Genomic DNA, 21884 nt, shown 5'->3' with positions numbered 1-21884 from the left:
CAGCTCGGGTAATTATGGAAGAATGGGTTAAAGCTTACTTAGTGATGTTTGGTTGGGTGGCATCATTGATCTGGTTAGTTGTCATAGTTTGGTTTTGTGATTGCACCCAGTTCCACCACCGATCTCTTTTAAACTTCAAAATCCTCGACCGACATATATGACTCCTGAAAAATTCCTATTTTTTTACTTTTATTGCTTTGCCACATATCCATTCCTCAATATAACGTCCTATCCCAAACAAATCAGGTGAAAATACTGTACACCATATGAAAGGTCCTTCTTCATTCCTTAATATAACATTATGTGCCCAACAAATGACGAGAAGATACTGTACACTAGGGATAGACTGATATGGTTTTTTCAGGGCCGATACCAATATTTTCACAAGGTATCGGCCGATATGGGCCGATATTTTGTACATTTAAAGTTTAAAAAAATTAAGACAAATTTTGACACAAATCTGGTACTGAACATGTTAATTTTTGTTCAGTGCTTAATGGCTGGCTGGCTGGCACCTTGTGGTGGGTGGGTGTCTGGCACATGGGCTGTGGGTGGCTGGCTGGTACAGGGCCTGTGGGTGGCTGGCTGGTACAGGGCTTATGGGTGGCTGGCACCCTATCTGTGGGTGGCTGGCTGTCTGGCACCCTGTGGTGGGTGGGTGGGTGGCTGGCACAGGGGCTGTAGGTGGCTGGCTGGTACAGGGACTGTGGGTGGTTGGCTGGCTGGTACAGTGCCTGTGGTTGGCTGGTACAGGGCCTGTGGGTGGCTGACTGGCTGGTATAGGGCCAGTGGGTGGGTGGCTGGCTGGCTCACTGGTACAGTGCCTGTGGCTGGCTGACTGGTACAGGGCCTGTGGCTTGCTGGCTGGTACAGGGCCTATGGATGTGTGTGGCTGGCTGGCACCAGGCTGCTGCGGATGGGTGTATTGCTGTGATACACTCCCATGAGACTAGTCCTGACTCCAGACGAGGCTGTCCAAGGCGAGGGAGGTGGCCTAAGAAGACAAAAATATCAGCAATATCGGCCAGTTCCGGGGCCGATACCGATATATCGGGGAAAGTGCATATCGGCCACGCCGATAATCGGTCTATCCCTACTGTACACCACATAAAAGGTCCATCTCCATTCCTCAATATAACGTCATGTTCCCAACCATAACATTGTCGTCATTTCAATAGCATTATTACTTAGTGATGTTTGGTTGGGTAAGGTTGTATGATTGATCCATGTCAGATCTCTTCTAAACTTTGAAATGCTCGACCAACATACACTGCTCCAAAGAATGAAAGGAACACTTTGAAAACACATCAGATCTCAATGGGAAAAATATCATGCTGGATATCTATATTGGTATGGACTGGGTAGTGTGTTAGGATTTATACTGGTATGGACTGGGTAATGTGTTAGGATCTATACTGGTATGGACTGGGTAACGTGTTAGGAAGGAAAGGATGCCACATAGTTTGATGGATATGAAAATTATCGCCCTACAGAGGGCTGAATTCAAAGACACCCCGAAAATCAAAGTGAAAAAATGATGCAGCAGGCGAGTCCATTTTGGTGAAATGTCATTGCAGGACCTCAGAATGGTCCTCAGGAGTGTGTATGGCCCCCACGTGCTTGTATGCATGCCTGACAACGTTGGGGAATGCTCCTAATGAGACGACGGATGGTGTCCTGGGGTATTTCCTCCCAGATCTGGACCAGGGCATCACTGAGCTCCTGAACAGACTGAGGTGCAACCTGGGGGCATCGGATGGACTGAAACAGAATGTCCCAGAGGTGTTCTATTGCATTCAGGTCAGGCGAGCGTGGGGGCCATTCAATGGTATCAATTCCTTCATCCTCCAGGAACTGGCTGCATACTCTCACCACATGAGGCCAGACATTGTTGTGCACCAGGAGGAACCCAGGACCCATTGCACCAGCATAGGGTCTGACAATGGGTCCAAGGATTTCATCCCAATACCTAATGGCAGTCAGGGTGCCATTGTCTATCCTGTAGAGGTCTGTGTGTCCCTCCATGGATACCCCTCCCCCAGACCATCACTGACCCACCACCCAACTGGTCATGCTGAACGATGTTACAGGCAACATAATGTTCTCCACGGGTTCTCCAGACCCTTTCACGTCTGTCACATGTGCTCAGGGTGAACCTGCTCTCATCTGTGAAAAGCACAGGGTGCCAGTGGTGGAGCTGCCAATTCTGGTGTTCAATGGAAAATGCCAATCGAGCTCCACAGTGCCGGGCAGTGAGCACAGAGACCACTAGAGGACGTCGGGCCTCAGGCCACCCTCATGAAGTCTGTTTCTGATTGTTTGGTCAGAGACATTCACACCAGTGTCCTGCTGGAGGTCATTTTGTAGGGCTCTGGCAGTGCTCATCCTGTTCCTCCTTGAACAAAGGAGCAGATACCGGTCCTGCTGATGGGTTAAGGACCTTCTACGGCCCTGTCCAGCTCTCCTAGAGTAACTGCCTGTCTCCTGGAATCTCCTCCATGCCCCTGAGACTGTGCTGGGAGACACAGCAAACCTTCTGGCAATGGGAGGTATTGATGAGCCATCCTGGAGGAGTTGGGCTGCCTGTGCAACCTCTATAGGGTCCAGGTATGGCCTCATGCTACCAGTAGTGACACTGACCCTAGCCAAATGCAAAACTAGTGACAAACACTCAGAAAAGATGAGTAGGGAAAATGTCAGTGGCCTCCACCTGTAAAACCATTCCTGTTTTGGAGGTCATCTCATTGTTGCCCATCTAGTGCACCTGTTGGTAACAACCCCCTCTGCTACTTGACTGAGCAGATGAATATCCCAGGAGTTTCCCTGACTTGATGCTATACTCTGATTATAAAGTGTTGAGCAGTGTATATGAGTGTGGAAAACTCTTGGTAATTTTTCTTGTCTTCTGACAGACGGACTCTGTGGTGGGAATAGAAGGACATCGGAGGAAGATGTGACTACAGAAGATAATGACATGGCATCTTCTCCAGAAGTAAATCCCGTTCCTCATAATATACATGACAGACCTCACCATTGGAGGAGATCATTGGAATCTCCTGATACTTCACATAGTCCTCTAATATCTGACAGTGCCGACGGGTGCGGGAAACCATCTCATCTCAGGGAATCTTCTTTATACCATACAGGAGAGAATTCATTCTCATGTTCAGAGTGCGGGAAATGTTTTAAAAAGAAAAGAAACCTTCTTAGCCATCAGAGAATACACACAGGGGAGCATCCCTATTCATGTTCCGAGTGCGGTAAAGGTTTTAATCATAAAGGAAGCCTTCTTAGCCATCAGAGAATACACACAGGTGACCTTCCCTATTCATGTTCAGAGTGCGAGAAATGTTTTAGTCACAAAACATACCTTCTTCAGCACCAGATAATTCACACAGGGGAGCGTCCCTTTTCATGTTCAGAGTGCGGAAAATGTTTTAGTCGAAAAGGAATCCTTCTTAGCCATCAGATAAAACACACAGGTGAGCATCCCTATTCATGTTCAGAGTGTGGGAAATGTTTTAAATACAAAGGAAACCTTCTTCGCCACCAGAGAATGCACACAGGTGGGATTCCATTTTCATGTTCAGAGTGCGGAAAATGTTTTAGTCAAAAAGTAAACCTTCTTAGCCATCAGAGAAAACACACAGGTGAGCGTCCCTATTCATGTTCAGAGTGCGGGAAATGTTTTAGTCACAAAACATGCCTTCTTAAGCATCAGAGAATTCACACAGGGGAGCGTCCCTTTTCATGTTCAGAGTGCGGAAAATGTTTTAGTCAAAAAGAAAGCCTTCTTAGCCATCAGAGAATACACACAGGTGAGCTTCCCTATTCATGTTCAGAGTGCGGAAAATGTTTTAATAATAAAGGAAACCTACTTAGCCATCAGAGAATACACACAGGTGAGCTTCCCTATTCATGTTCAGAGTGCGGGAAATGTTTTAAAAATAAAGGAAACCTACTTATCCATCAGAGAATACACACAGGTGAGCTTCCCTATTCATGTTCAGAGTGCGGAAAATTTTTTAATGAAAAAAGAAACCTTCTTAGACATCAGAGAATACACACAGGTGAGCGTCCTTATTCCTGTTCAGAGTGCAGGAAATGTTTTAATAGTAAAAGAAACCTACTTATCCATCAGAGAACACACACAGGTGAGCGTCCCTATTCATGTTCAGAATGTGGGAAATGTTTTAATCAGAAAGTAAACCTTCTTAGGCATCAGAGAATACACACAGGTGAGCTTCCCTATTCATGTTCAGAGTGCGGGAAATGTTTTAATCAGAAAGTAAACCTTCTTAGCCATCAGAGAATACACACAGGTGAGCGTCCTTTTTAATGTTACGAGTGGGGGAAATGTTTTCCAAACAAAGGTTTATTTCTTAGAAACCAGAAAGTTCATACGGGTGAGCGTCCTATTTCATGTTCAGAGTGCGGGAAATGTTTCACTCCTTATGTAGGCTTCAAACGGAAAAGAATTCACACTTTTATATTAGAGGCTCCATTTTCATGTACAGAGTGCAGGAAAGTGTAAAAATAAAGGAAATATAATGAAACATCAGAGTACGCCCCCTGCTGGTACTACGGGAAATGGACGCTGGATTGTAACGGGTGGAACTGTTTAGTCCATAAACAAATGTGAAACCACCACAGTCCACTCAGGGTTGGTTTACACCCGCATCGCCCTCTGACCCACTGTGGGGTTGGCAGGCAGCTGGGAGCCCTTATGTTAACACTTTATCTTCCATTGGTGAACCTTTTTTATTGGTTGCTTCATGTTGTTGCTCCTTTTTGATTTATTGAAGTAGCTGGCTTTTTATTGGTCCAACCAATGTATGATTATTAATACATTTGACACATTTGTTAATTCTATTATAAAAGATTAAAGCATTAAGATTTAAACATTACTGTGTGGTAATCGCTTATTCTGATCTTGTACAATAAAAATTCTTTGTACAATATTCTGTACCGAATCTTCTTTTTTACCAATGATTAGATGATCGGTGATTGGAATGTGATCAGTTCATAGAGAGTCATCCATTGGGGTTTTATTAGTGAGATGGAGAGTGGAGAAGGCACCACATTTACAGCCATTGGAGGCCCTTTCTAAAGCCCTAAACTTTTTGGCAACCTGTCTATGACATTAGTCTTCCAAACTCTATCTCACTGAGCTAAGGCCAGAAGAGTTCCAGGAGTTCTTCTCTGTCCACAGTTCCCAAACCAAAAGGAGACATCCACCACATCTTCAATCTTAAGGCCCTAAATGTCCTCAGCTGGGCTCAGGAGTTCCGCATACAATGCACCAGGTTATAGCCTCTCTCTTTATCAGGGATACTTTTTGTTTTGACCACCCACATACATGTACTGCAGCCGGGCGGCTGTTCTGGACAGAATCACCTACCTGTACGTCATCTGTATTTCCAGGTCTGGGGCCAGAAGAGTTCCAGAAGTTCTACTCTGATCACAGTTCCAAAACCAAAAGGACATATCCACCACATCTTTGATCTTAAGGCCTTAAATGTCCTCAGCTGGGCACTGGAGGCCCTAAATGTCCTCAGGTGGGCCAAGGAGTTCTGCATGCAATCCACCAGGTCATAGTCTCTCTCTCTTTATCAGGGCGACTTCTGTTTTTTTTGACCACCCCACGTACATGTACTGCGGCAGGGCGGACGTTCTGCACAGAATCATGTACCTGTATGTTAACTGCATTTTCAGGTCTGAGGCTATAACAATTCCAGGAGTTCTTCTCTGTCCACAGTTGCCAAACAAAAGGAGACATCCACCACATCTTCAATCTTAAGGCCCTAAATGTCCTCAGTTGGGCCCAGGAGCAGGGCCGGCGCCAGGATTTTTGTGTACATAGGCGAAGGAGCATTTTTGTGCCCCCCCCCCCCACCATTCTTCCATCCCAGACAGCAGCACTGCCGGGAGGATGAGACTCAGAACCTGTATAAGCCCCTTCATCAGAATCCACAGAGTTCCCCTTTATACTGTAATGGGAAACTCTGATGAAAAGGAGCTCTGTGCACCCTGATTTAAGAGGAGTACACTGGCAACTTTGATCAAAGGGGGCTCTGATGACAAACGCCCCCTTACATCAGGGTTCCTATTTGCACCAGAGTTTGGAGAATTCCCCTCACAATATACAGTGCCTTGCGAAAGTATTCGGCCCCCTTGAACTTTGCGACCTTTTGCCACATTTCAGGCTTCAAACTTAAAGATCTAAAACTGTAATTTTTTGTGAAGAATCAACAACAAGTGGGACACAATCATGAAGTGGAACGAAATTTATTGGATATTTCAAACTTTTTTAACAAATAAAAAAACGGAAAAATTGGGCGTGCAAAATTATTCAGCCCCCTTAAGTTAATACTTTGTAGCGCCACCTTTTGCTGCGATTACAGCTGTAAGTCGCTTGGGGTATGTCTCTATCAGTTTTGCACATGGAGAGACTGAAATTTTTGCCCTTTCCTCCTTGCAAAACAGCTCGAACTCAGTGAGATTGGATGGAGAGCGTTTGTGAACCGCAGTTTTCACTTCTTTCCACAGATTCTCGATTGGATTTGAACAGGTCTGGACTTTGACTTGGCCATTATAACACCTGGATATGTTTATTTGTGAACCATTCCATTGTAGATTTTGCTTTATGTTTTGGATCATTGTCTTGTTGGAAGACAAATCTCCGTCCCAGTCTCAGGTCTTTTGCAGACTCCATCAGGTTTTCTTCCAGAATGGTCCTGTATTTGGCTCCATCCACCTTCCCATCAATTTTAACCATCTTCCCAGTCCCTGCTGAAGAAAATCAGGCCCAAACCATGATGCTGCCACCACCATGTTTGACAGTGGGGATGGTGTGTTCAGGGTGATGAGCTGTGTTGCTTTTACACCAAACATAACGTTTTGCATTGTTGCCACAAAGTTTTATTTTGGTTTCATCTGACCAGAGCACCTTCTTCCACATGTTTGGTGTGTCTCCCAGGTGGCTTGTGGCAAACTTTAAACGACACTTTTTATGGATATCTTTAAGAAATGGCTTTCTTCTTGCCACTCTTCCATAAAGGCCGATTTGTGCAGTATACGACTGATTGTTGTCCTGTGGACAGAGTCTTCCACCTCAGCTGTAGATCTCTGCAGTTCATCCAGAGTGATCATGGGCCTCTTGGCTGCATCTCTGATCAGTTTTCTCCTTGTATGAGCTGAAAGTTTAGAAGGACGGCCAGGTCTTCGTAGATTTGCAGTGGTCTGATACTCCTTCCATTTCAATATTATCGCTTGCACAGTGCTCCTTGGGATGTTTAAAGCTTGGGAAATCTTTTTGTATCCAAATCCAGCTTTAAACTTCTCCATAACAGTATCTCGGACCTGCCTGGTGTGTTCCTTGTTCTTCATGATGCTCTCTGCGTGTTTTACATGGACCTCTGAGACTATCACAGTGCAGGTGCATTTAAACGGAGACTTGATTACACACAGGTGTATTCTATTTATCATCATTGGTCATTTAGGTCAACATTGGATCATTCAGAGATCCTCACTGAACTTCTGGAGAGAGTTTGCTGCACTGAAAGTAAAGGGGCTGAATAATTTTGCACGCCCAATTTTTCTGTTTTTTATTTGTTAACAAAGTTTGAAATATCCAATAAATTTAGTTCCACTTCATGATTGTGTCCCACTTGTTGTTAATTCTTCACAAAACATTACAGTTTTATATCTTTATGTTTGAAGCCTGAAATGTGGCAAAAGGTCGAAAAGTTCAAGGGGGCCGAATACTTTAGTAAGGCATTGTATATGGTGCCAAAACAGTTTGCGCAGCACTTTACAATGTGAGTGCACACAATACAGGAGGAATCAGAGGGTCCTGCTCATTAGGGCTTACAATATAAGAGGGAGGGTCAAGTGATACAAAAGGTAATACCTGTGGGGGATGGAGAAAATAAATGTACAGTTGTTAGGTGTGGGCAAGATAGGCTTCTCTGAAGAGATGAGTTTTCAGGGATGGGCTAAAAGTGGACAGAGAAGGAGATAGCCAGACAGATTGGGGTAGGGAGTTCCAGAGGATCAGAGAGGCTCTGGAGAAGTCCTGGAGGTGAGCTTTGGATGAGGTGACAAGGGCGCTAGAGAGCAGGAGGCCTTAGGAGGAAAGAAGCAAATTATTTTGGTTGGTAATTAGAGACCAGGTTAGTGATATGGCTGGGGGTGGAGTTGTGGGTGTCTTTGAAGTTTTTGTTAGTATTTTGAATTTAATTAGTTGGATGAGTGGCAACCAATGTAGGGATTGGCAGAGAGGAGTAGCAGACACAGAGTGGTTGGTAAGGTGGATGAGCCGGTCGGCAGCATTCATGATGGACTGAAGGGGGGATAGCCTATGTAAAGGTAAACCAATGAGGAGGGAGTTGCAGTAGTCAAGGTGGGAGATTACCAGGGAGTTGATTAGAAGCATTGTGGTGTCATTGGTTAGGAAGGGGCGTATTTCCCCAGTAATCCTCCAGGACGGTCACATGAGAGATAGACTCCACCTCCTGCAGGAAACACAAGCACACAAGTTTAAAACAGGCCGCCCTAGGCTGCCCCCTCAGTTCTTGTGTTTCCTGCGCCCTGCAAACACCGGCACCAAGAGGATAATTCCCCAGTTTTGTTATTTTAGGCCTGGAAATAGGTATTTTACCCATGGCAGACATCCCTGGGTACCTCCTTCACCCCCCCCCCCCGTGTTACAGCTGACGAGGCAGTCAGTCACAGGCTCCGGGGTAAAGGAGGGAGGGGGGGTGAAAAGAGTGGAAAAAAAACCCCAGTATCCTGGAACCCGTACAAACTCCCACTGCTAGAAAGGTAAGTGTAATCCGGTAGTTGGAAGTGAGGGGGTTCCAAAGAGAGGTATTTCCCTTTGTGCCTTCCATCCCCTCTTTAGACTAAGCTGGGGATGGGAGAAGAGCCATGAGGACACCTACTGGGGCGCCAGTGGAATTCCCACAGTCTGCTGCCATTCCTCCAAGCCTCCAGGCGGGCTCGCGTGGCAGAAGGGGGTGACGGGTTTCTCTCTCTTCTCCCGCTCCATGCTGTTGTCAGGGCACCCCGTCCGCGGCATCTATCTGTATAGGAACGCCGGACCAGATGTGAGGTCACTAAGATGGCGCCGCCACTGGAAGTGGACGGTCGGCCATCTTAGGTTTGGGCAAAACACAGCACGACTAGGGCAGGCGCCCTTACCCTAACCGAGGGCGAGGCCTACGCATTTCTTGCGTGAAATTGGAAAATAAAAACAAGCCCTGAACACAGCAGCAGCGGTTTTTCACTTCAGACTCCAGAAGTGACCCCCCTCCAGGACGTTTCAATGGCAGAGGACCAGACCAGACTACCAGAGGCTGCGGAGCCTATCCCCAGCTCTCATACGGTAAGGAGGAAGGGGGATGAATGGGAAGACTGTCCTGATGGCCTGCTCTCCCATTTTTATCCATATCTTTATGGGGGTACGTTTTAATAGGGGGAGAGTAGTCTGAGGTCCCCTTTGCTGACTCCCTCTTTCTCTCTCTCCCCCCTCACCCTTTCTCTCGCTTTCCTTTTTCTCAGGCTTCCCTTCTGCCTTGGCTTCTGTGATCTTTGTACTTCCTCACAGCCTAAAGGTCAGGAACTGACCGAAGTGACGGACAAACCAAAAAAGAAAAAATACTCTGTGGAGCAAAGATCTCCCGAAAGCGACAAATTACCATGCGAGCTGCTAGTGTTAAATTCATGTTAAGCTTGAGCCATGAAATAATCTACGCCAATAAGGTTTGCATTCGTCTCCATATGTTTACTCAGAATATACGCCATACAGCGGTTCACACCATCCTTCAATGGATGTGTGACACAGATTAAATTTGTTACAGACTTTTTATAATACATAAATGGGCACAAGCCCAAGTTACAGACTATACAAAGTTTCACAATATTGCACAAGATTTCATAATACAGTCTAATTACACATACGGTCATCCTGACAATATAATGACGTTGAGTGAAAAGTTAGTCTGACAATTAAAAATTATTGATTGGGGGCTTTTTACATTTTACGGTAATAAGGGGCTTGTTTTCATAAACATCTCTTTCCGGGAATCTTATCATTTGTGGAAGAACATTTCATGTTATACTTGACACATATTCATAATAAAGACAACATAACAAACAGACTCAGACTGAAATCCTAAAACGTATTATTTTGAAAGTATATTCAAGGATTAAGAGGGGACTCTAGACTGCCATACTGAATATGGATATATGAACATATAATATAAAAGTCTTTAAGAGTCCTCAATATATTTTCATCTTGACAGGTCCCTCCTGAGTTTAGAATTCATCTGTGTATTTTCTTTTAAACTTCTTCTGTGTCTTTAGGTTGGCTTTCGGGTATGCAAGTAACCATCTCATGGGCCGTCTTTATGCGAGGCCTCGAGAGCTCAAAAGAACCAGTATTAGTACGAGCAGTAGCCATTTTCATACAACATTTGCATAGCATTGGTACGCATTTAACTACCAGCATAATCAATACTATAACTCCAACAATATACAGGACACCATGCAATATACCTGCGAACCACCCTCCAATACCAGTAAACCAGTTGGCAGGATTTAGCCAAGAGAGTCAACTTTCCCAGCTACCTCCAATCCAAGCGGTTTCGGTATGTTCCTTACAAAAATAAAGCTTTCGTATCATTTCCTATGTAATTGCAGCATGAGGTTCCCACTACGGTACACATTCCTCCCTGACTAGCAGTAAGGTAATCCAACACCAGCCGGTGTTGCAAAACCTCCTTTTTAACCATTTTTAATTCAGTGGCCATTAATATGAAATTTCTGTCATACAGAGCAATTATGTTAAAGCCTTAAATCAGCTAAATCTATAATAAAACTGAAAGCCTTTTTAATACAACATCTATGGGACTCAACATTAATATCATCATCATTTCTTTCTGGGCCTTCATTCTGGGTTGGAATAGGGGCTAGTATTTCAAGATTAGTCTCTTCTTCAGTGTCATCTGCCATTTGTCCGAGGGTAGCCTGTACTGGAATATCCTGTTCAGTGAGGGCTCTTTTGAAGAAATGGGCAGGAATTTTATGCAATTGCGTCTCTTTAAACTCATTGTCACTCATGTACCATGTAGCAGGCACATTAATAACTTCAAATTATTCTGGCGTGAATGTTGGCGGTGTGTGAAATCATGCAATTCCTGATATCGATCTGTACTCCACATAAAATCTTTACCATCAAACCAATAACTGACATCCGCATTATCCATTCACTGAGAGTCTCCAATTGCTCGATCAGTATTCTTGAAACCTTTCTCAAGTAGTTCTGGTGGATAAATACGGGTAAAGTTAATACATACTGCTGGTATTCTCATTGGGGCATTGGTAAATAGCAGCAGTGAAATGGCCTTGTCAACCATCTTAGCACTGATATTGCTAAAGTGAGCACCGTCCTCTATCTCAGCTAGGGTACTGGGTATACCTAGTAAGGGCAAAGTCTTGTGTGAGATAGGTGAATGTGTGCATATCCAACACTTAGTGATTTCCAACTTCTTGGCAGCTTGCAACTGCATTGCCACAAAGGAATTATAGAAGGGTTGTCTCAACTTAGCATGTAAGTCTCTCTTCAGCCTTTGATCAAATCCAGACTCTGGGGTAATGTGTAACTTTTTAGTCATTACAGTAGCATTGAGGAAAAAGGTATCATGCGTCTCACCTTTTTTTATCATGCGAGTCCATTCATACATCATGACCGTGATCCACACCAAGGCTCCTCCACTTAGGATAATTCCTCAGAGATGCATATCAGCTCTAGGTACTGTAAGAGACATTCTTCCGTATTCGTAGTCTTCTGGCTCGAGCCTGAATCAATGATGGAGATGACCTAGAAGGTAAAGGTACAGAAAAGTCCTTGCCAGCAGTACACTGGCCTGTATGTTTGTTCAAAGTCACTGCTTTCTTACAATGGGAACCATGCACCCAATATTTGTAGTCTTTTAGCTTTACAGCTGTGGGAGACACAAAAATAATCTGGAACGGTCCTTTCCACTTAGGGGACAGAGTAGTCTTCAGGGTGTGATTCTTGATGTACACCCACTCTCCAGATTTTAGTCCATGAGTCTTTTCACTTAGGTCCACTGGTTGTCCTGCTTTGGAAAAAGTATCAGAAAACACATTTGTGTTAAAGTCTTAAAGTCACTGTTTCTGATGTTACAGAAGCTGTAGGAAGTCTTTTAGGAGGGCGCCCAAACAATATATGTTCTCCTTAGGGGTAGTCCTGATAGTTGCTAGGGCTATAGGCAATGCTTCTACCCATGTGCTCTTTCCATTAGTAGTCATCTTGGCCAGATACCTCTTTAGGGTTTGATTACTGCGTTCCACCATCCCACTAATCTGTGGTCTATATGTGGTGTGTAACTGTTGTTTCAGACCTAAGATATCTACTACCTCTGCTATTAGTTTGTTATCAAAGTGTGTACCTCTGTCTGAAGAGATCACAGCTCCCATACCAAACCTAGGAATCAATTCTCTAGTAAGACACTTAACTACTGTTCTGGCATCCTTATTTGTAAACTAAAAGATACTTAAATCGGCCACAAGGGGGCATATCTGAGAAGTCAATCTACACAATTTTGAAACGGCTCCTCAGTATGCGGAATGTGTTTCATAGGGGTAGGCACTGGTTTACCTATGTTATGCATTTGACATACAGCACATTCATCAACTTGTTTAGCAGCATATGTGTAAAAACCTGGTGCCCACCACTGTTTGTTCATAATCCCTCCTGTTGAGACATGGCAAGGCCCATGGCTCAAAGCCAACAATGAAGGAAAAAGAGTCGGTGGAGCAACCAGTTTATCATTCAACCTCCACAGGCCATCTGGTCCGCAAACAGCTCCTTTGACAGACCAAGTGGATCGGCGGGGTGAATTCTCCTGTAGGGCCTTGATAACCCCATGGTCCACTTGAAGATTTGTGACCAAAAATATAGGGACTACATGTGGCTGATAAGAGTGAATAGCTTCTTTTGCATATTTATCTGCCAAAACATTCCCAACCGATACACTGTCATTAAACCCGGTATGTACTTTACATTTAATTACTGTTACTTTAAGAGGCGATTGGACTGCAAACAACAGTCTAACAATTAACTCTTTGTGCTGAATCCGTGTTCCTGTTACTATCAGATAACCCCTTTCCTGCCATAATTGTGCAAAGCTGTGCAATATACCCACAGCATAAGCAGAATCACTGTAGATATTTACCGTATCTAATTCTGCTAGCTCCAATGCAACACAGAGAGCTGTAAGTTCCGCAGCCTGCGCTGACTTAGAATTTAGCAGAATTTCAGTATGCAGTAGTCGGCTCTCACCGTTTACTACCACACAGGCAGCTAATGTTAACCCATCAGGTCATCTGAGGGATGAGCCATCTACCAACAAGTCTGCACATACAGGCAGACCAGCAATGGATTCATCCTGAAGATCAGATCTGGGTTTTGTTACTTCATCAATAAAGGTAGCACAATCATGTATTAGGTATTCAGAACCATCAATTTCCTCACCGTCAGTTTCCGATAGAAAAATAGCTGGATTCAGAGTCTGGCAGCGCTGAATTTTTAGATTAGAAGCTGATAAAAAAATTAAATGATAATGTGCTATCCTTTGTACTGTGAAGTGTTTAGTATAGGCACTATTTAACATAGCCTTCAAATGATGGGGGCACATCAAATACAAAGTGTTGCCTGATACAATGTCTACAGTTTTTTTTTCAACCAGTAGGGCAGTCGCCGCTACTGATTTTAGACATCCAGGTAGCCCTCTGCAACGCTGTCCAATGGTTAACTGTAGTATCCCACTGGGCGATGTCTGGCACAGAAGTGTTGCGTTAACACCCCATTCGCATTTGTCCATTTATTTTTGTGCAAAATAAATAGAAATCTTTGCTATAGTCTGACAAACCAAGACTGGGCACTGTTAGCAAAGATTGCTTGATTTGTTTAAATGCTTCCATAACTGAAGGGGTTAACTCTTCCGAAGTGAATTTATAATTGCTTTTTGTTTGTCCATTTAATAATTCCTGTAGGGGTCCTACACTGCCCCTCTTTGGATCTCCAGTTCTCCCTTTTGGCCTGGGGGACCCCAAAATTGGAAATGTACACTATTCCTGACGGGGGATAAGGGGGTTCCATCACCTGTACTGTAGAAACTGACATTCCCCTGGGTTTATGTACCTTTTCCTTTACCGCAGGGACTTGCATATTCATTATTTTAGTTTTTTCCTTTCTCTCTATTTTTTCCTTAACATTTCACAAGCTATCTGTGCTATGTCAACCAACTCAGGGACAGGTTTAATTCTCCAGCCCGCTATGCGGAGCTCCATTTTCTTTTCTAATCTCAGACAACAATCCACTTACAAAAATATTTATCACTTTAGGTTGTTTCATGCCATCTTCACTTTCAGTCACCTAATCACTATGCTTCTATATAGCATCTTTGAATCTATTCCAATAGTTCAACATCTCCTCACCTTCCTTCTAAACAACATCCAATAACATTCACATATCCTGTCCTTTATCAAACATACTTGTTACCCATTCCTTTGGAATTTCATTGTATCAATCTTTGCTTCATACGTATTTTGGCCATCTGCCTGTATCCTCAATATCCCTGATTCATGTGTACTTATTTATTTATTTACTGCAAATGTGTTCCATACATACGTATATATATATATATATATATATATATATATATATATATATATATATATATATATATATATATTTTTTTTTTTTTTTTCCTCAGGTACTGCACAATCAATCAAAATCCACATATCTATATATGTAGCTTACTGAGTTTTCTCCATTCACATCAACCTTTTGTACCATTTCTTTAAGACACTTGGCAATGTTTGGGAGATTTTCTACAATTACCCCAATTTCTTGGGGTTTCTAAGGGACATAAACTTTCCCTATCCTTGCTGTATACTAACCTCCATCACCTATTTTTAAGGGCATTTCTACACCAGGTCAGTTACCCGGACTGAAAAACAAGAAACAAAGATGGCTTTGTCTCCTCGTCCATTAGGACGCTAAAAAAAACGCATTACTTCACTGTAAAAGTGAGTAGCATCGGATGGTATGGCCATCAGTAAAGATGGCACATCAGATACCACTTGTATGCTAAAATCAGATAAAACTATAAAACAAAACATTTTTTTTTTGGCTCCGTGCCAAACCTACAAAAAAAACGTTCTTCTTTTTTTTTTTCTCGTGTCATTTTTACAAAAACCTGACCAGAGGTTCCCCTCCTTCAATAGAGGACACCCCTAAAATACCATTCAAAAACTATAATCAGATAAAAAGTTAATCTGATTTGAAATTTTTGGCTCGGTGCCAACAGGGTCCAATGGTCACACTAATTGCGGTAACCCTTTCTGTGCAAAAATAAATTCCATAACTATGACGGGAACGAAGATATTTATTGTTGAACCCTCTCTTGGCAAGTAGCCAATTTTCAAAATTTTGCAGCAGAGCTACCTTTCATACAGGGACTTATGAGCAAAATGTAAATTCTCATTATCTACAATTCTATATATAAAAAATAACCTCAAAGTGTCCTGCCAACTACGGCGAACTATGTTTTCCCTGATAAAACTGTTTCTATTACTCTTCCTTATCTATTTGTTAAAGTAGCTTTTTCTGAACACATTTTATAGGGAGGGGCTTCACCTATATATTTTTTCCTTCCCGTGCTGCTAGACATTTAATTCCCCCACAATCAGACATTTTAAATAGCAAGTTAAACAAGGCATCAATTTTTAGGCGTACTCAAAATAGCCCTCTGGTGGCCACCATTTAGAGGGATCCTCTTCATACACTTTTTTAGTAATTTTGCACCATTTTACATGATGTTTGAGGGCGTCTGGATCACCGCTCACCATCATCTTAACGATGGGTGCACCTGAATGCAATTTAGCAACATTTAAGCCTGTTTTCTTTGCTATTTTTAATACATTTTTGCTTTAGTTTTTTAAGCCCTAAGTCATTCATAATGGGCAAAACATTCTTATCAATTAAATTTCCCATTTTATTATTTCTCGTTACCACTTTTTTTTTTTTTTGGAAAACAAACGTTTATTGGGTTCACATAATAACAACAAAACAAACGTATGCAGTCAGCACATCAGGTCACATCACATCAGTAGTATATAATACAACATTGTCACATAAGGTACAGAAATCAGGCAAGAAAAAGAAAAAGAACAAAATACATGCCCATGGGGGGAAATAGCATCGCACACAGGCAAGTATAACAGCAAGTATAACTGAAACCCCATCCCATAGCGTCCATGAGTATAAGCAGGGTACACAAGGCTCACCACAATCCCAGAGATCACCCAGGAGAACAGGTGTCAGAGGACTGAAGCCTTTCTCGTTACCACTTTAAGAAATGACAATATTTGGAGATTCTGGGATCAAGAACTCCGTTTCTTTATCACTACGGCTGTGCACCAATCAGCCACCAGGTACTTTATCATTACCACATGTCTTTAATCTGTTCTATTGCTCGTTTGGACGTCTCCAAAACGAGTGAATATAGGCGAGTCTCTCTTACTCCCTAATCCAAAGAACACTCAGCAGATTACACAGACACTGGGGTTCAAGGCAATACCTGCCCTAATACCTCCACATTTGTCTTTCAACACCACACACACACAATCCAGAAAATAATAATATCTCTGCTGAAATCGTCCCTTATATATATATTGTCATTTCTTGTAATAAGGAGAATTAAAAAAATATTTTTTTAGAAAATAATATTTTTCATACATAGTATTTCCTATTGGTAGCATTTAATAATCTCAGTAACCATACACAGACAGAATGCAATTAAATTCAAAGGATACGTGTTACCTTTCGTAGCCGCACTTACCCCAACCGGCACACCACCACACATCAGAAAAAGACAGTTTTTCATCATGAGAAATAAAAATGTTTTCTCACCTGAGGCCTCTGTGCTGTCCCTCCTGTTGTACGGTGGCAACCGGCGGGTTTCGATGAGGTCAGAAAAACACGATTAGGGGTCACCAAATGTTAAATTCATTTTAGGTTCAAATGTTAAGTTTGAGCCATGAAATAATCTACGCCAATCAGGTTTGCATCTGTTCAGGTAAGCTTTACTGAGATTACATGCGCACGGACCACATCTCATACAGAAATAGAGAATGTGATGACATATACATTTTTGATACATCCTTTTATAGAAAATTATCACATTAAAGTCTATGGCGGGCACAAACCCAAAAATATAGTCATACAAGATTACACAATATTTCATTAACAGCCATAATACAGCCTTTGTTGATTATTTTAGCAAAGTCTTGGTCATCTTGCTCTAGGAGAAGGAAGGGCATATGACAATTAAAAATGATGGATAATATGCAATTAATGGCCGGTTACTGGAACTATCATTATTTAAGCTAATATATATTTGTTTATCTGTTATTCTGGAAAGTTAGGGAAGTTCTCTTGGCTGGACATTTCATGTTAAAGTTGACACATATTCATAATAAAAGACAACATAATAAGACTAAAGACTGAATTTCTGAAAACTACGATGTTTAAATATATTCAGGGATTAAAAGGGGACTCTAGACTGCTATACTGATACATGAATACATAATATAAAAGTCTTTAAGAGTCCTCAATATATTTTCATCTTGACAATACAATTCAACATGATGAACTCTTAGATGGGCCCAAAGATTTGACGTATTTTTGGTTTTTGCAGTTATTGATCTCATGCTCACATTGTTTTTGCAAGTGTTGCACAGTGCTGCTGATTTTCTTGAAGATGGAGAAGATAAATAGTCCCAGACCACACTTTTAATTTTTCTATCTGCATCCATCTCCATTGAAAATTGAAAGACACAAATGAAATTGAATCAAAGCTTAAAAAAACTGACTGGCTGGCACCCTGTGGTGGGTGTCTGGCTGACATCCTTTGGTGGGTGTCTGGCTGACACCCTATGGTGGGTGGCTGGCTGGCTGGCATCTTGTGGTGGGTGACTGGCTGGCTGGCACCCTGTGGTGGGTGGGTGGCTGGCTGGCACCCTGTGGGGGGTGGCTGGCTGGCACCCTTTGGTGGGTGGCTGGCTGGCAACTTGTGCTGGGTGGCTGGCTGGTACCCTTTGGTGGGTGGCTGGCTGGCAACCTGTGCTGGGTGGCTGGCTGGCAACCTGTGCTGGGTGGCTGGCTGGCACCCTTTGGTGGCTGGATGGCACCCTTTGGTGGGTGTCTGGCTGGTTGGCACCCTTTGGTGGGTGGCTGGCTGGCACCCTTTGGTGCCTGGCTTGCTGGCACCCTTTGGTGGGTGGCTGGCTGGCTGGCACCAATTGGTGGCTGGCTTGCTGGCCACCTTTGGTGGCTGGCTAGCTGGCACCCTTTGGTGGCTGGCTGGCACCCTGTGGTGGGTGGCTGGCTGGCTGGCACCCTTTGGTGGCTGGCTGGCTGGCACCCTTTGGTGACTGGCTGGCTGGTACCCTTTGGTGGCTGGCTGGCTGGTACCCTTTGGTGACTGGCTGGCTGGCACCCTTTGGTAGCTGGCTGGCACCCTGTGTGGTGTGTGGCTGGCTGGCACCCTTTGGTGGCTGGCTAGCTGGCACCCCATGTGGTGGGTGGCTGGTTGGTACAGGCAGGGCTTGTGACTGGCTGGCTGGTAAGGGCCTGTGGGTGTGTGCGGGTGGCTGGCTGGCTGGCTGGCACCGGGCAGCTGTGGGTGGGTGGCCGCGGCGGCTGTGTTACACACTGTGCACTGTGACTGGTCACAGTACTTGTACTGTATGATTGATTTGAGAAGAATCACTCACAGTCCCGACTGTGCACTGCAGAGACTCCAGTATGTGGCCACGGCGGCTGTAACACAAGTGTGCGCACTGTGAGACTCCAAAACGAGGCTGAGGGAGGTGGCCTAAGAAGGCCGCAGAAGCTATCCCAGACTCACAGTGCGCGGAGGCGCGTGGCGCAACATACGCAATGATGTCACGGCAATATCGGTAACTGCCGGGGCCGATTCCGATATATCGGGGAAAGTGCATATCGGCCCCCCATAATCAGTCGATCTCTACTCCAAACTGTGGCCCAGGGGTCAGATTCCCTTTGCTTGCTTTTATCTGGCCCTTGGGGCACGATTTCTCTCACTGACATCAATGATGAGGCAGAATTTCTCCCATTGGCACCAACGATTGGGTACTGCATTACTTTAACTGAGAATTGTGCGGTCATGCGACGCTGTACCCAAACAAAATTGATTTCCTTTTTCCCCACAGATAGAGGTTTATTTTGGTGGTATTTGATCACCTCTGCGGTTTTCATTTTTTGTGCTAAAAACAAGAAAAGACGGATGATTTTGGAAAAAAAAAATATATATATTTTTACTTTCTGCCATTAAACATCCAATAAAAAAAAATGTAAAGAATCAAATTTCTTCATCAATTTAGGCCAATATGTATTCTACTAAATATTTTTGGTAAATAAAAAATCCCAATAAGTGTTTATTGATTGGTTTGCACAAAAGTTATTGTGTCTGCAAACGATGGGATATTTTTATAGAATTACATTTTTTTAAATTTTTTCCAGTACTGGCGGCGATCAGCGACTTATAGCGGGACTGTGACATTGCGGTGGACAAATCGGACAGCTAAGTGATACTTTTGTTGGGGACCAGTGACACCAATACAGTGATCAGTGCTAAAAAAAATATGCACTGTCACTGTACTAATGACACGGGCAGGGAAGGGGTTAACATCAGGGGCAATCAAAGGGTTAAATGTGTTCCTAGGGAGGGGTTACTCACTGTGGGGGAGGTGCTATAACTGTGGGAAGGCAGAGATCCGTGTTCCTAGGGTTCTCGCCTTTTCTTCAAGCCAAACCTGAACACTTTAGTCACATACGGCAAAATATTATTTTTAAGGGGGAACACAGAACGGTGATCTCCCTTGTTTACATTGGCAGACCACTGTTCTGCCTCTCTCGGGAACGACTGCCGGGTGGCGACGGACATCGTGTCCGCCAGACCCGCTGATTGGCTCCTGCTGGGCGCCGGTGGCACGTGTACATGCCCCAGACCCGGAAATGCAGCTGACGTACAGTACATGGGGTGGTCAAAACAAAAAGTCTCCCTGATAAAGAGAGAGGCTATGACCTGGTGGATTGCATGGGGAACTCCTGGGCCCAGCTGAGGAAGTTTAGGGCCTTAAGATTGAAGATGTGGTGGATGTCTCCTTTTGGTTTGGGAACTGTGGACAGAGAAGAACTCCTGGAACTCTTCTGGCCTTAGCTCAGTGAGATAGAGTTTGGAAGACTAATGTCATAGACAGGTTGCCAAAAAGTTTAGGGCTTTAGAAAGGGCCTCCAATGGCTGTCAATGTGGTGCCTTCTCCACTCTCCATCTCACTAATAAAACCCCAATGGATAACTCTCTCTGAACTGATCACATTCCAATCACCGATCATCTAATCATTGGTAAAAAAGAAGACTCGGCACAGAATATTGTACGAAGCGTTTTTATTGTACAAGATCAGAATAAGCGATTACCACACAGTAATGATATGAATAAAATAAAGCTTAAATCTTTTATAATAGAATTAACAAATGTGTCAAATGTATTAATAATCATACATTGGTTGGACCAATAAAAAGCCGGCTACTTCAATAAATCAAAAAGGAACAACAACATGAAGCAACCAATAAAAAAGGTTGTATACAGGGATAGGGAATTGGCGCTGCCCAAAGGGGGTATTAATAAATAAATGTTAAAAATAAATTTTATAGACTCTTAAATATGTAGATACATATCTCTTAAAACCTCAAATTATTCATAACCATATTACATAAAAATATAAAGTGACTAATGTTATGAAAGTGATATAGTGCTGTGTAATAAATAAATTCAATAGAATATAACAAAAAACAAATAAATTGATTCCTTGGGTGACACGGTAAAAAATGCAATTAAATATAAATACATATGTGGCAGATCAAAATATATTATAAATCAATACAAATATTGTGATAATTAAACGAGTGATCTGTGCATATAAGCAATAAAGTGCAAGGTGATTGGTGACTCTGAATATAGACGTGGTATATAACTAGCAATTATATATACACTCTTAACGTGCCAAGTGATAAGTGTATGGGCAATATATTTCCAGTAATCCAAAACAAACTGAGAAATATATATATATATATATATATATATATATATATATATATATATATATATGTGCAGATATATCAATACACTCCACTCCTTAATCAAAGTATATCTCAGATTAATTTAAACATATAAAAGATGGGGTAAATAAAGTTCATATAATGGAGTGCTTGATCATCTGGTGGTATTAGCATTCAATCTTCGTGCACTATAATGGGTGCTCAAAGTGGGTGGTGAAATAGATTGCACTCACCAGAGTGTCCAACCCCACACAGGGGTATTAGGCAGAGTAAGTGGTACTGTAAGCCACAGCAGGAAACTGTAAGCTCGTCATTGACGTCTTCAGCAGCCAATGACAATGACGAAACGCGTACAGCATAGTTGCGTCACTTCCCGATCCGGATCTTCCGTGGAAAGCACTGCGTTTCGGAGTACAGCACGCTATTGCCGGCTTCCTGTTTGGTCTCTGAGCGAGACACATCACTAACGCTGTTTATTATCTTCTGTAATGCGAGTACCCCCTTTTTTTGATGTTCTAAAATAAAACCTATCATACGGAATTACGCTATATGTTCTCCCTTTATTCATCCCATACATTACACCACCGGAGTACTACCCAACAACAAGCGGAGGACTGGAGAACAGCAGGGTCCCTTCCCCCTC

At 43.1% G+C, this 21884-nt stretch overlaps 2 protein-coding genes across 2 annotated transcripts in view; both read left to right on the top strand.

Moving 5' to 3' along the window:
• The window catches only part of LOC309543606 (uncharacterized protein), a gene marked incomplete at its 3' end in the record, with an annotated part of 208822 nt that overhangs the window by 38414 nt on the left and 148524 nt on the right, over positions 1-21884 (top strand). The window lies entirely within an intron of this gene.
• On the top strand, positions 302-5504 carry LOC309543604 (uncharacterized protein; the record flags this gene model as incomplete). The annotated part of the gene is made up of 3 exons (XM_082276062.1): positions 302-330; positions 3091-4322; positions 5425-5504. The coding sequence occupies 3 exons, from the start codon at positions 302-304 to the stop codon at positions 5502-5504; spliced, it is 1341 nt and encodes a 446-aa protein (XP_082132188.1).

This window comes from Pelophylax lessonae, assembly GCF_965119305.1.
Source record: "Pelophylax lessonae genome assembly, contig: HAP1_SCAFFOLD_265, whole genome shotgun sequence".
Taxonomy (NCBI): Eukaryota; Metazoa; Chordata; class Amphibia; order Anura; family Ranidae; genus Pelophylax; species Pelophylax lessonae.
This window is presented reverse-complemented; position numbering and strand designations above follow the sequence as displayed.